The sequence below is a fragment of the Scyliorhinus torazame genome, chromosome 5 (genome assembly GCF_047496885.1).
Source record: "Scyliorhinus torazame isolate Kashiwa2021f chromosome 5, sScyTor2.1, whole genome shotgun sequence".
Lineage (NCBI taxonomy): Eukaryota > Metazoa > Chordata > Chondrichthyes > Carcharhiniformes > Scyliorhinidae > Scyliorhinus > Scyliorhinus torazame.
The window spans coordinates 91,011,855-91,024,494 of record NC_092711.1 but is presented as its reverse complement, the minus strand read 5'-3'; the positions used below and the strand labels follow the sequence as shown (position 1 = coordinate 91,024,494).

General features: G+C 45.8%; 2 protein-coding genes across 2 annotated transcripts in view; one reads left to right on the top strand and one right to left on the bottom strand.

The window, feature by feature from the left end:
* The window catches only part of LOC140421473 (uncharacterized), a 78,435-nt gene extending 71,950 nt beyond the window's left edge, over positions 1 to 6,485 (top strand). Inside the window, exon 7 of the transcript XR_011946805.1 lies at positions 6,323 to 6,485. The gene's annotated coding sequence lies outside the window, so the exon portion shown is untranslated. The remainder of the gene's footprint in view (positions 1 to 6,322) is intronic.
* On the bottom strand, positions 2,361 to 5,320 carry LOC140421485 (uncharacterized). Its single transcript, XM_072506234.1, has 2 exons — positions 5,263 to 5,320; positions 2,361 to 4,132 (listed from the first exon to the last, which is right to left on the bottom strand). The coding sequence occupies exons 1-2, from the start codon at positions 5,296 to 5,298 to the stop codon at positions 3,023 to 3,025; spliced, it is 1,146 nt and encodes a 381-aa protein (XP_072362335.1). The 5' UTR covers positions 5,299 to 5,320; the 3' UTR covers positions 2,361 to 3,022.
* Positions 6,486 to 12,640: the final 6,155 nt, after the last annotated feature.

The window sequence follows — 12,640 nt, the reverse complement described above, 5'->3', positions numbered from 1 at the left end:
TTGAAAATGGGTTTAAGGAATCAATCGTGACTGACTAATTTATCACGGTTCTCTGAGGAAGTAACAAGGGATGTCAATAAAGGGGAACCTGTAGATGTGCTTTATCTGGATTTCCAGGAGGTATTTCCCAAGATGCCACTTCAAAGGTTATTACATAAAATAAGAGCAGCGAATGAGCTGGGGTGAGGTGGACCCTGGTAACATTATGGACATTGAAATATCTGGTCTCAGTGATGGTGTGGATGTGGGGTCAGAAACTCATCTTGGGGTCAGATCTGACACGGAGATTGTGCAGAGTGTGGTTCAGCCTCAGACAATTCCCAGGGAGAGGGATGGTCTCGGGAGTTAGGGAACGGAATTTGTAGTGGTGATTGAAGTCGATGACTGGTCTTCCCAATTTTTAATTGGAGGAAAGCCTTTCATCCAGTACTGGACGTGGGATACGCAGTTTGATAATTTAGTAACAGTGGAGGAATGGAGAGGGATGGGGGTGAGGTAGAGCTGGGTGTTGTCAGTGTACATGTGAAAACTAACACGGTGCTTTTGGATGATGTCACCTCATGAGAAATATGAGGGGCTGAGGATAGATCCTTTGGGAACACCGAGTACAAGGGATTTGGAGAGTAAAGGGAGATTGGAGATCATAGAATTTATAGGGCAGAAGGAGGCCATTCGGCCCATCGAGTCTGCACCGGCTCTTGGAAAGAGCACTCTACCCAAGCCAACAACCCCACCCTATCCCCATAACCCAGTAACCCCACCCAACACTAAGGGAAATTTTGGACACTAAGGGCAATTTAGCATGGCCAATCCACCTAACCTGCACATCTTTGGATTGTGGAAGGAAACCGGGGCACCCGGAGGAAACCCACGCACACACGGGGAGAACGTGCAGACTCCGCACAGACAAGCTGGGAATCGAACCTGGGACCCTAGAGCTGTGAAGCAATTGTGTTAACCACTATGCTACCGTGCTGCCCTAAATGTCTTGGAAATTTGTAGAGATGGTGGGGTCAAGTGTTATGTTTAGGATAGGCGATGATGCTGCATTAAAGTGAGAAGGACAGAACCAAATGAGAGAGAACTGGAAACATATTAACTAGCATAGAGAGGTTGGATGGTCAACTGTTTTGTGAGAATGGAGTCAAGGGAACAGAAGTTGGGTCTGATGGACAATATAAGCTCGGAGGGAGTGAGAAGATTGGAGAGAAACTGGAGAAAGATCCGAGTTCAGGGCTCAGACGAGGAGGAACTTTAGACAGTTTGGTCTGGTGGGTTAGTGGGAGGGAGGGAAGCAGCAGAGGCAGCTGATCAGATTGCCCCAATCTCAGTGACAAAGAAACCCCATGAACTCCACATACTTGTTGTCGGAGGTGAGGATGGATGAAACAGGGGGAGGGGGGAGAACATTTCAAAAGGAAGAACTTTTGTTAGAAATATTTTGAAATACTTGATGCACATTGTTTCACGCAATGCTGATTTATTTGACTTTTACCTGGAATATTAACCCCTATAACTGAGCTGGAGTTTATTTACTGTTAAGGGCATAGCCAAAAAGGAAATTTGAGACATTTGTCCTCCCAGTTTGTCTTTGCAATTTGTATAGCACAAGGAGAGGTTGTGAACCAGAGAAATGATGTCCCTGACTACTTGTGATGGTTTCATTGCAAAGTAAATGTTTATGATGGAATAGGAAAATAAATAAAATGATATAGAAGTACACTTAAAATAAGGCAATGGCTTCACACATCCCAATACTTTAAACAGTTCCAAACAATCTTAATTTAACTACCTCAGAGCGAACCTCCCCAATCTGTCCAGCAACGCCTTATGGATTTAAAGATCTATAAAATGCAGAAACCTTGTCCCAAACTGCCTTTACTCCAATTTGCTCCTGAGGTTAACCAGCAGTTAACGGGCTTTTCAAATCTGGCTTCCTTCACACAGCTTTCTGGGCTGAGATTCAAACAACATCTTCACAGGTTTCAGGGGCTTTTAACAGTAACTTAATTTGAAGCCTACTTGTGACAATCAGCATCCCCTTAACTACATTCTTTCCCTTTGATCTCTCCATCACTTTACCCAATTTCTTTTGAACTAATTTCTCCCAGAATTGATTAACATAATCTCTTTACTTCAACATTCATAATTTTAAAAAGTGAATTTACTTTATCCATATTTCATTCATGACACCTTTCTTTCACACCTTGTGTTGCTCTGTTTCTCTGGTTCTAAATATGGGGGTTAATATGGTCACCTTCCTTAATCCTAATTGTGTTTGCTTTAGTCGCCAGGTATCTCTCGATACCGCCACAAGGTTCAAATCCGAATACTGATCAAAGAGCCAATACACCAGTTAGTTAGTTCAAAGTCAATACTATTTATTTACACACACAGTAAGATCTACGTGTCTTTGGTAGCCGTTGGCCTTGCTTTGTTTGTGCTTTCGGTTGGGGAACTGGCGCCGGGATGCCTGAAACAGTATCGGTTACCTGAGTGGCTTTCCTTTGTTCCCGGAGATGGGCCATCAATATGCGAATCGACCTATAGTTTCAATTCCGTCTGGGAGCTGTCTCCCCAATCTGCATTCGGGCTCTGTGCCTGCTTGTTTTCCTAACATTGTCCACAGTTCCCTATATTCTTTGCGAGCGTCCATTTTGTATTCTGGAAGTGGCCATCCCAGATGGCTACACTTGCATATTTTATCTTTTGAATCACAACACCCATTTACATCTGTTTCTGTTCGCTACCCAACCTGACTACATTTTTTCGGTAAACATCTGGTTTGAAGTCTAGCCGGGCTCATTAACACATCAAACTCAGTTTAAATTCACACAGCTACTCTATCTCCCATCGTAAGGACCACTTCACCAGTTGCATAAAATGATAATATTACACATAGAAAATAGTTCAATTTCTTAGATTCTTCTGACAAATTTTCTTGATAAAACATCAGTAGAAATCAACATTTATGAACAAGGTTCATTCCTGGATGTGATTAACAGTAAAATACAATCACTAATTATTTACAAACACGCTGGTGACTTGTCAGGATGGACAACCGAGTGAATCTCTTCCCACACACGAAGCAGGGGAACGGTCTCTCCCCAGTGTGAACTCGCTGGTGTCTTTGCAGAGTGGATGACTGAGTGAATCCTTTCCCACACTCGAAGCAGGTGAATGGCCTCTCCCTGGTGTGAATTCGCTGGTGTACAGTCAGTAGAGATGATTGCCTGAACCCTGTCCCACAGTGAGAGCATCTGAATGGTCTCTCATCAGTGTGAACAAGCTGATGGCGCATCAGATCCACAGGACTTTTATAGCACTTCCCACAGTCAGTGCATTGAAATGGTCTCGCTTCAGTGTGAACCTGCTGGTGTTTCAGCAGGGTGGATGAATCGCTGAATCCCTTTCCACACTTGGAGCAGGAGAATGGCCTCTCACCGGTGTGAACTCGCTGGTGTTGTAGCAGCCCTGATGATCGAGTGAATCCCTTCCCACATTCGGGGCAGGTGAACGGCCTCTCTCCAGTGTGAATTCGCTGGTGTACAATGAGTTCAGATGACTGCCTGAACCCAGTTCCACAGTCCAAGCACCTGAACGGTCTCTCATCAGTGTGAGCTCGCTGATGGCGCATTAGGTTGAGGGAACTTTTATAGCACCTCGCACAGTCTACACATTTAAAAGGTCTCTCGTCCGTGTGAACCTGCTGGTGTTTCAACAGAGTGGAAGAATCAGTAAATCCCTTTCCACACTTGGAGCAGATGAATGGCCTCTCCCCAGTGTGAACCCGCTGGTGTTGTTGCAGCCCTGATGATCGAGTGAATCCCTTCCCACACTCTGGGCAGGTGAATGGCGTCTCCCCACTATGAACTCGCTGGTGTCTCAGCAGATTGGATGACCAGGTGAATCCCTTCCCACATTCTGGGCAGGTGAACAGTCTCTCCCCAGTGTGACTGGGCTGATGGGCTTCCAGCTCCGAAAGGGATCTGAATCCCTGCTCACAGTCCCCACATTTCTCCGCACTGCTAGCATTGCTATTTTCTTGCATGTTAAAAATCTGATGATATTCAGATCCTGATGTGATGTCTGTTTTCAGTTTCCCAACTGCAAATCCTCCCCTTCTAACACCCTGTGAAATTGATTTAAAACAGAAAAAAAGGAGTGAGAGAGAACCCACAAAAACACAAAGGCAGCTTGTGAAATTGAGCTGAATTCATCTGGTCATTTGTGGGGCCGGCACTGGGAGAAAGTGACCATGAAAACTGTTGGGTTGTCACAAAAATCCAACTGTTTCAGTGATGTCCTCAGGGAAGGGAACCTACCATCCGGTCTGGACCTACACAGGATTCTGGCCTTTATATGAACAAATGAAATAGGAGCAGGAGTAAACAATAAGCCCCATTGAGCTGCTTCAACGTTAACTATGATAATTGCTGATCTTGGTTTAATCTCCTATTTCCTGGCCCCCTCCTCAAATCCTTTGATTCCCTGAAAAATCTCTCCATCTCTGGGTTAGAAATTTCTGCCATTTTAATCTTGGGAAGACTGAAGCCATTGTCTTCACTCCCTGCTACGAATTCCACTTCCTAACCATTCAATCCGTCCATCTCCTCAGAAACTGTCTGAGGATTGTGCAGAGTTGAGGGGCTGAATGTCCTCCTTGTGCACTGACGGGATTCTATGATTGTCAGTCTAGGATAGAAATTTCCAACGTTCTTTCTCCTGCTCCCTAATCCAGAATGACCGATCATGCTCGCTGCTGTACTTTGCCCCTCGTCGTCATCAGCAGTCCTTCAATTTGAGGATGACGTCAGCTCAGAGTCTTGAGTTTCTGCCATGATGGACAGAACCACAGATCTTGAGACCATGAGGTATTGGGATCAGGAGAGCAGGATGTATTTCCCTTTCTTTCCATCAATCCATCGCCCCAACATTCAGACATTGGGACTCAAAGGGTGATGTAGATTGATGGACATGTTGTCTCCATTCTGAACAATGGGTAACAAGCTCCTCCCACTCATTGAAACATTGCCCCCTAGAAAGATGGCGGCCACGCATGCGCCATGGTGCACACATTCCAATAAAGATGGTGGCCATTAACCCAGGCTGAAAATGAGGAACTGCAGCCCCGCTCGGTACAATCTGGGTCTGGTAAACACTTTTCCGAGGTTACTGACTCACACAAGGTGCTTCCGCAGCGTTTCCGCCATTCCCCGAGATCTCTCCCTCTCTGCATGTTGTTAACCAACGCTTACTTACTGCGGGTGTAAAGAAGCAGCCGCTCTTCGTCGCCATTACCCACACTGCGCATGCTTCAATCACAGCAGGCCCCGCCACTCTTTCACTCCGATTGGTTGGAGGACCAGCCTCTCCCGGTCGGTCCACCAGTCCTGCCCCACCTGATCCTATTGGTCCGGAGCCGCTGTCAATCACCTGGGCATTGTGACAGTTTCAAATGGTGAGAGCGGCCACAGTCAGTATCTGGAGAACCATAACTAAATTTTGTTTTCATAAAATAGTGAATTAGTCATGGTTTGTTGACAGCAAAATATAATCAATTTCTGGTGTGTGTTACTCTGTCGCTGTTATAGATCATAGAATTTACAGTGCAGCAGGAGGCCATTCGGCCCATCGAGTCTGCACCGGCTCTTGGAAAGAGCACCCTACCCAAGGTCAACAGCCCCATCCTGTCCCCATAGCCCAGTAACCCCATCCAACACGAAGGGCAATTTTGGACACTAAGGGCAATTTAGCATGGCCAATTCACCTAACCTGCACATCTTTGGACTGTGGGAGGAAACCGGAGCACCCAAAGGAAACCCACGCAGACACGGGGAGGATGTGCAGACTCCGCACAGGCAGTGACCCAAGCCGGGAATCGAACTTGGGCCCCTGGAGCTGTGAAGCAATTGCGCTAACCACTATCCTACCGTGCTGCTCACCTGAATATAAATTATACTCATTCTTAATAGCAAAATATACCAGTACAATTAGCAGTGTGCGTTTGTGTAGCGTCAATTTATAAAGAAATGCTGTTGGTGAATGTCCAGGCTTGTGCAACACTTACCAGGACATAAAACAATAATCAAATTAATTTAAGAATGAAATGTTCCAGCTGCTGCCTGTCGGTATTTCCCGTTCTGAGCTGCACAATGAACAACAACAAACCACACCAAGCATACTCAAATATTAACTTATATTCCCCTCTGTTCAACTGGTGTGGATGCTCTTTGTCGACAAGCTGCGGGCTTTGTGTATATTTCCCCCTTCTGCGTTCATTTCCCTAGAATTGATATTCTGATTTTCTGTTTTCATCAAGTGTCCGACCGGTGTCAAGTTATGATCATATCCACCAGAGGGCGACATGGTCACACGTTTCCCGCTGCTGCCTCAAGGCTCACAGTTGACCGCATGGAGAGGGACACTGCGATTTGCTAAACTATAGAAGACGTGTCTCAATAAAGGAAGAAGATTCAACAATAGCTCTGATTGTTTAATTATTAGAAAGCAAAGAGTGGGGATTAATGGGTGTTTCTCTGGTTGGCAAGTGGTGTCCCTCAGGGATCAGTGTTGGGCCCACAACTGTTCACAATTTACATAGATGATTTGGAGTTGGGGACCAAGGGCAATGTGTCCAAGTTTGCAGACGACACTAAGATAAGTGGTAAAGCAAAAAGTGCAGAGGATACTGGAAGTCTGCAGAGGGATTTGGACAGGCTAAGTGAATGGGCTAGGGTCTGGCAGATGGAATACAATGTTGACAAATGTGAGGTTATCCATTTTGGTAAGAATAACGGCAAAAGGGATTATTATTTAAATGATAAAATATTAAAACATGCTGCTGTGCAGAGAGACCTGGGTGTGCTCGTGCATGAGTCGCAGAAAGTTGGTTTTCAGGTGCAACAGGTGATTAAGAAGTCAAATGGAATTTTGTCCTTCATTGCGAGAGGGATGGAGTTTAAGACTAGGGAGGTTATGCTGCAATTGTATAAGATGTTAGTGAGGCCACACCTGGAGTATTGTGTTCAGTTTTGGTCTCCTTACTTGAGAAATGACGTACTGGCACTGGACGGTGTGCAGAGGAGATTCACTAGGTTAATCCCAGAGCTGAAGGGGTTGGATTACGAGGAGAGGTTGAGTAGACTGGGACTGTACTCGTTGGAATTTAGAAGGATGAGGGGGGATCTTATAGAAACATATAAGATTATGAAGGGAATTGATAGGATAGATGCGGGCAGGTTGTTTCCACTGGCGGGTGAAAGCAGAACTAGGGGGCATAGCCTCAAAATAAGGGAAGTAGATTTAGGACTGAGTTTAGGAGGAACTTCTTCACCCAACGGGTTGTGAATCTATGGAATTCCTTGCCCAGTGAAGCAGTAGAGGCTCCTTCATTAAATGTTTTTAAGATAAAGATAGATAGTTTTTTGAAGAATAAAGGGATTAAGGGTTATGGTGTTCGGGCCGGAAAGTGGAGCTGAGTCCACAAAAGATCAGCCATGATCTCATTGAATGGCGGAGCAGGCTCGAGGGGCCAGATGGCCTACTCCTGCTCCTAGTTCTTATGTTCTTATATTCTTAAGGAAATGTCAAGGCAATTACCGGGGTATATAGAAAATGCTGTTTTTGAAAGAAGAATAAGGTCACGATTTCAAAGTGTCTCGGGCAATATAGATCGTGTGACCTCATCCCTGACTCGAAGATTCTAGATTCTAGTCCGTCAAGTCCTTCCCGATATATTTCTTCTCAGTGACTTGCACAGTGAGCAGGTGCAGGGTGGTCACGGTGTAGGGAAGATTCAATCGTCGCTATTTCCTCTCCATCAGTTCCGAGTGCAGCTGAGAGTCAGCGCACACTTCACTCAATATTGAGACTGCGGTATCCCCGCCCACAGCTTCCGGTTGCTGCTCTCACTCTGGCCCAATTGTGTTACTGGAGAGATTGCTGCTGCTGGTTCATTCCTCTCATTGGCCGGATCAGCAGTGCAGTGGGGCGGGGATCTGTATTTCTGTCTCTGACAGAGGATTTCTCTCATTGTAGAATTACAAACTCAAGAAGGACCATGAGGCACCGTCTCGCTTCGCTCCTCATCATTATCTCACTTCTCAGTAAGTATTTCTTTCCCAGTAACACTCCTTTCTCCTCCTGACTGCTGTAACCCAGATGTTATTGTTGGTAAAATGACAGTGATTATTTTGCAAATTCTTTTATTGCTTAATATGAGGCTGGCTCTGATTGTCATTCTCGCTGTCACTTCTGTTAGAATGGAGCCATCAAGACACCGTGGAACAAAAGGAACCTGAAATAACGGTTACAGAGGAAAGTAATGTCACATTAACCTGCACCTTGAAAACAAGCGATTCTAGCCCTACTGTGTACTGGTACAATCAGCAGCCCGAGAAAACTCCAATGTTCATGCTCCGTCTTATTGGACTGAATGTGCAAAGGAACACCGACCTCAATGATCGGTTTTCTTCTACGTTTGATAAAAAGAACAAGACTACCGAGCTAACGATCAGTAACACAATGATCTCCGACAGCGCCGTGTATTTCTGTGCCATGAAGCCCACACTGCTGCAGAGATATGCTGGGTCCCGTACAAAAACCCCACACTGGCAGTTCCAGCTGCTCCTCATGGGTAGTTCAGTTTCCATAGTGACAGTTACAAAATTTGTAAGAAAACAACTCAAAAACAGCAAGAGGTGAGGTCCACTTGCACAGTTATTCTAGTTGACAATTGCAGCTCGCTTCATAACAGATATAAGATTGACGAATCGATCTGTGATTCCTTAACTCCTGCTTCTTGTTCATATCCTGGTGTACAGACTCACTCACTCAGTAAACTAGCAGGTCTCACTGAACGACAACAAATGCAGCAATTTATGTACATGTCGAGCTTTTCAAATCATTACATGTCCCATTGAGTTTCAGAGGAACATTTAGCTCGTATGGCCAAAAACGTGGTCAAAGAGTTTGGATATTTGGGGTGGCACAGTGGCTAGCACTGCTACTTCACAGCGCCAGGGACCCAGATTCAATCCTGGCCTTGGGCGAGTCTGTGGCGTTTGCACGATCTCCCCGTATCTGATTTGGTTTCCTCCCTCAATCCAAAAATATGCTGTGGATAAAACATGCAGAATAGGTGGATTAGGTGGATTTAATAAACTTCAATCAGGTCCCCATCAGCCTACTCTGCTCCAAGGAATACAACCCCAACCTAACCAGCCTCTCTTCATAGCTGAAACACTCCATCCCCGGCATCATCCTGGTGACTCTCCACTGCACCCTCTCTACTGCAATCAAATCCTTGCTGCAGTGTAGTGACCAGAACTGCACACAATACTCCAGCTGTTGCCTAACATGCGTTCCTACAGCTCCTTCATAACCTCCCTGCTCTTATATTGAACGGAAAATAAACTCAAATATTTCATAAGCCTTCTTAACCACTTGTCCTCTACCTTTAGAGATCTATGGATCCGCACCCGGGTTCCCTCTGGTTACTGTAATTCCTAGCGTCCTACCGTTCATTGTATATTCCCTTGCCTTTTTAGTCCTGCCAAGATGTATCACCTCGCACTTCAGAGTCCATTTGCCACTATTCTAAGGTTTTCCTCCTCACTATCAACCACATCAACAATTTTCTCGGAGTCTCCGAACTTACTGATCATACCTCTTGCCAGCGTCCTTGGGTTACACGGAATGTGGAGCTGAGGCCATGGTCACTTTAGTCATGATCTCATTGAATTGTGGAGTAACTCGAGTGGCCGATTGACCGACTTCCTGCTCCTACGTCGGATGCTCATATGGCAATGGAAAGGCCCTGCATTTTCCCGAGTGTTTGTTATCCTTCAATGGTGTGGTGAACCCTATGCCGCAGCCGGTTCGCGTTACTTGTCAGAAAATTATCTCATCTTGCTTCATTGCAGCAGAGAAATGCATTCCTCCGATTGCCAGCGACACTCCAGTGAAAGGCAAGGCTAGTAGTATTGGGCAGCCAATATCTGGATATAAATGTGTACGTGGCACACCCGGAAGTTTGTAACTTGGAATTAACCTAATGACAGGAATGTTACAGCACTCGGAATCGCAGACACACAGAACCACACAGTTCAGACGAGGCCCTTCGGCCCCTCGTGTCTGCACCAACACGCGAAAAACACCGGACCGACCGACCAAACCCTATTTGCCAGCACTTGGCCCATAGCCTTGAATCTTATGACGTGCCATGTGCTCATCCTGGTACTATTTAAAGGATGTGAAGCAGACTGCCTCTACCACCCTCCCAGGTAGTTTATTCCAGGCCGTCACCACCCTCTAGGTAAATAAGATTTCCCTCAAATCCCCCATTACCTCCTGCTCCTCATGTGATGTGCTCAGAATTTAGTTTTTTTCAGAGACCAGATTGTGCGGAATTATTTCCATCAGCTGAAGGTTCAATGTTTTGTAAAGAAGACAGGGGCAGATGGATGATATTTCCTGTTGCGGGTGCTTGTGGGGAAAAATGAATCAAAGGACTTTGATTGGCTCAGCACAAGGAGCTCAGGGGAGCCGAGCAGCGACACAAAGGAACAGACGGGATTCGAACCCGCGAATTTTGGTTTACGAGACCAACGCCTTTCCTTTTGGCCACCGCACCGTGTGGAGGTGAACGATATTAATTGCACTGTGAGTTGTCACCATTTGCCAAAATTGATGAGAGAAGAAGAATCAACAGAACATTTCAAAAGTTATTGTCAGGGCGAAAAGGGCCAATAGAAATATCTCTTACAAATAGGTGCAGGTAGCGTCAGTTGAACACCCCCCCCCCCCCCCTACCCCCCGAACTATCGCGGGGAACCGCCTCTCGATCTCCTCGTTATGATCTCCCTACTTAGGATTTCCTTCACTGCAAAACCCCCATTCTCCCCTCACTGAGTAACCGGATATTCTTGTTCATTAAATAATATTGAGATGGTGTGGGTGACCGTTATGTTGGTCGATATGAGGCTGATTCTGAATTTTGACATTTGAATTGTTTTCTGTTCGTTTTTATCAGACTGGCACTGGAGCGGGTCCAGCGGAGATTCACACGGATGATCCCAGGAATGGTAGGCCTAACATACGATGAACGTCTGAGGATCCTGGGATTATATTCATTGGAGTTTAGGAAGTTGAGGCGAGATCTAATAGAAACTTACAAGTTAATGAATGGCTTCGATAGGGTGGATGGAGGGAAGTTGTTTCCATTAGCAGGGGAGACTAGGACCCGGGGGCACAGCCTTAGAATAAAAGGGAGTCACTTTAGAACAGAGATGAGGAGAAATTTCTTCAGCCAGAGAGTGGTGGGTCTGTGGAATCCATTGCCACAGAGGGCGGTGGAGGCCGGGACATTGAGTGTCTTTAAGACAGAAGTTGATAAACTCTTGATTTCTTGAGGAATTAAGGGCTATGGAGAGAGAGCGGGTAAATGGAGTTGAAATCAGCCATGATTGAATGGTGGTGTGGACTCGATGGGCCGAATGGCCTTACTTCCGCTCCTATGTCTTATGGTCTTATGGTCCAGCATGTTCAGAGGTTATTTCCTCTCAACAGGACACCGGCGGTCCGTCAGGAACAACAATCCGGGAATTTACCGAGGAGACGGTGCGTTCCTCAGGGAATGCTGCACTCTCAGAGTTCCTGGCCTCTGGATGATATGTTAAATTGAGGACACTGCCTTCCTCCGGAATGTATCTCTGTGCGAAGCAGACACAGTGAAACACATACCAATGGAGGTATTTACACCGCATGGCCACCATTTCCAAAAAAAGAGCAGGAGAGACGCCCTGTCCAATATCCATCCACCAATCACAGTTACTGTAACAGCGGGACGGTTAAATATTCCTGTATGGGATGATATGCTGAGTTCCATTGGCTGCTGGGTTTTCTACATTTTATTACAACAGTGACGGTGAAACACTTTGGAACCTGAAGCTCTATAAATATTCTAATTTCATTCTCCAAACTGCCCCCTTCCATTGCTTTATTTTGGCAATACATTTATTAGTGCTAAAAGTGTATGTTAGAATTGAAAAGTTGAGATATCACCTCGATTTCAGGCTCCATTTCAGACTCGCCGCTCATCACAGTGTTTGCCTAACACTCTGTTACGCTGAGTGGTGACAGTTTTTGTACACGTTCAGCCCAGCTCTGTGTCTCTGTGGGTCTCAGCGCGCAGTAATACACCGCGGAGTCTGTCAGCTCTGTATTAGTCACGCTCAGCCGGGCGGTGCGGATTGTATCATTGAGCTCCGCTGAAAAACGGTCCCCTGGGGATCTCTCTGTGTTCCCGGTGTATTTACTAATCTGCAGCAGGAACTCCATGGATCCGCTGGGGTACTGACGGTACCAGAATAGGTAAGGATTGCTCGTGCTTGTAGCTGTATAATTACAGAACAACTGAACATCATCTCCTTCACTCACTGTGACTGCAGCCGGTGTCTGTGAAACAGAATCTCCTCGACAATGTCCTGTAAGAACCAAGAGTGATTTTAAATTAAACAATGCGAATTCACTGAGTCTATACCGCAGATTCGTCCCGTCATCCTGAATACTAATCTCAGAGAATGATCAGACAAGACAATAGAAATATATTTTCCACAGCTCAGTGGTCGCAACGGGA

Bases quoted from the DNA above. Each gene is read 5' to 3' on its own strand.
- LOC140421485 (XM_072506234.1), bottom strand. From the start codon at position 5,298: ATGGCGACGAAGAGCGGCTGCTTCTTTACACCCGCA. The intron at 4,133-5,262 runs GTAAGTAAGCGT...TCAATTTCACAG, and splicing joins GCTGCTTCTTTACACCCGCA to GGTGTTAGAAGGGGAGGATT.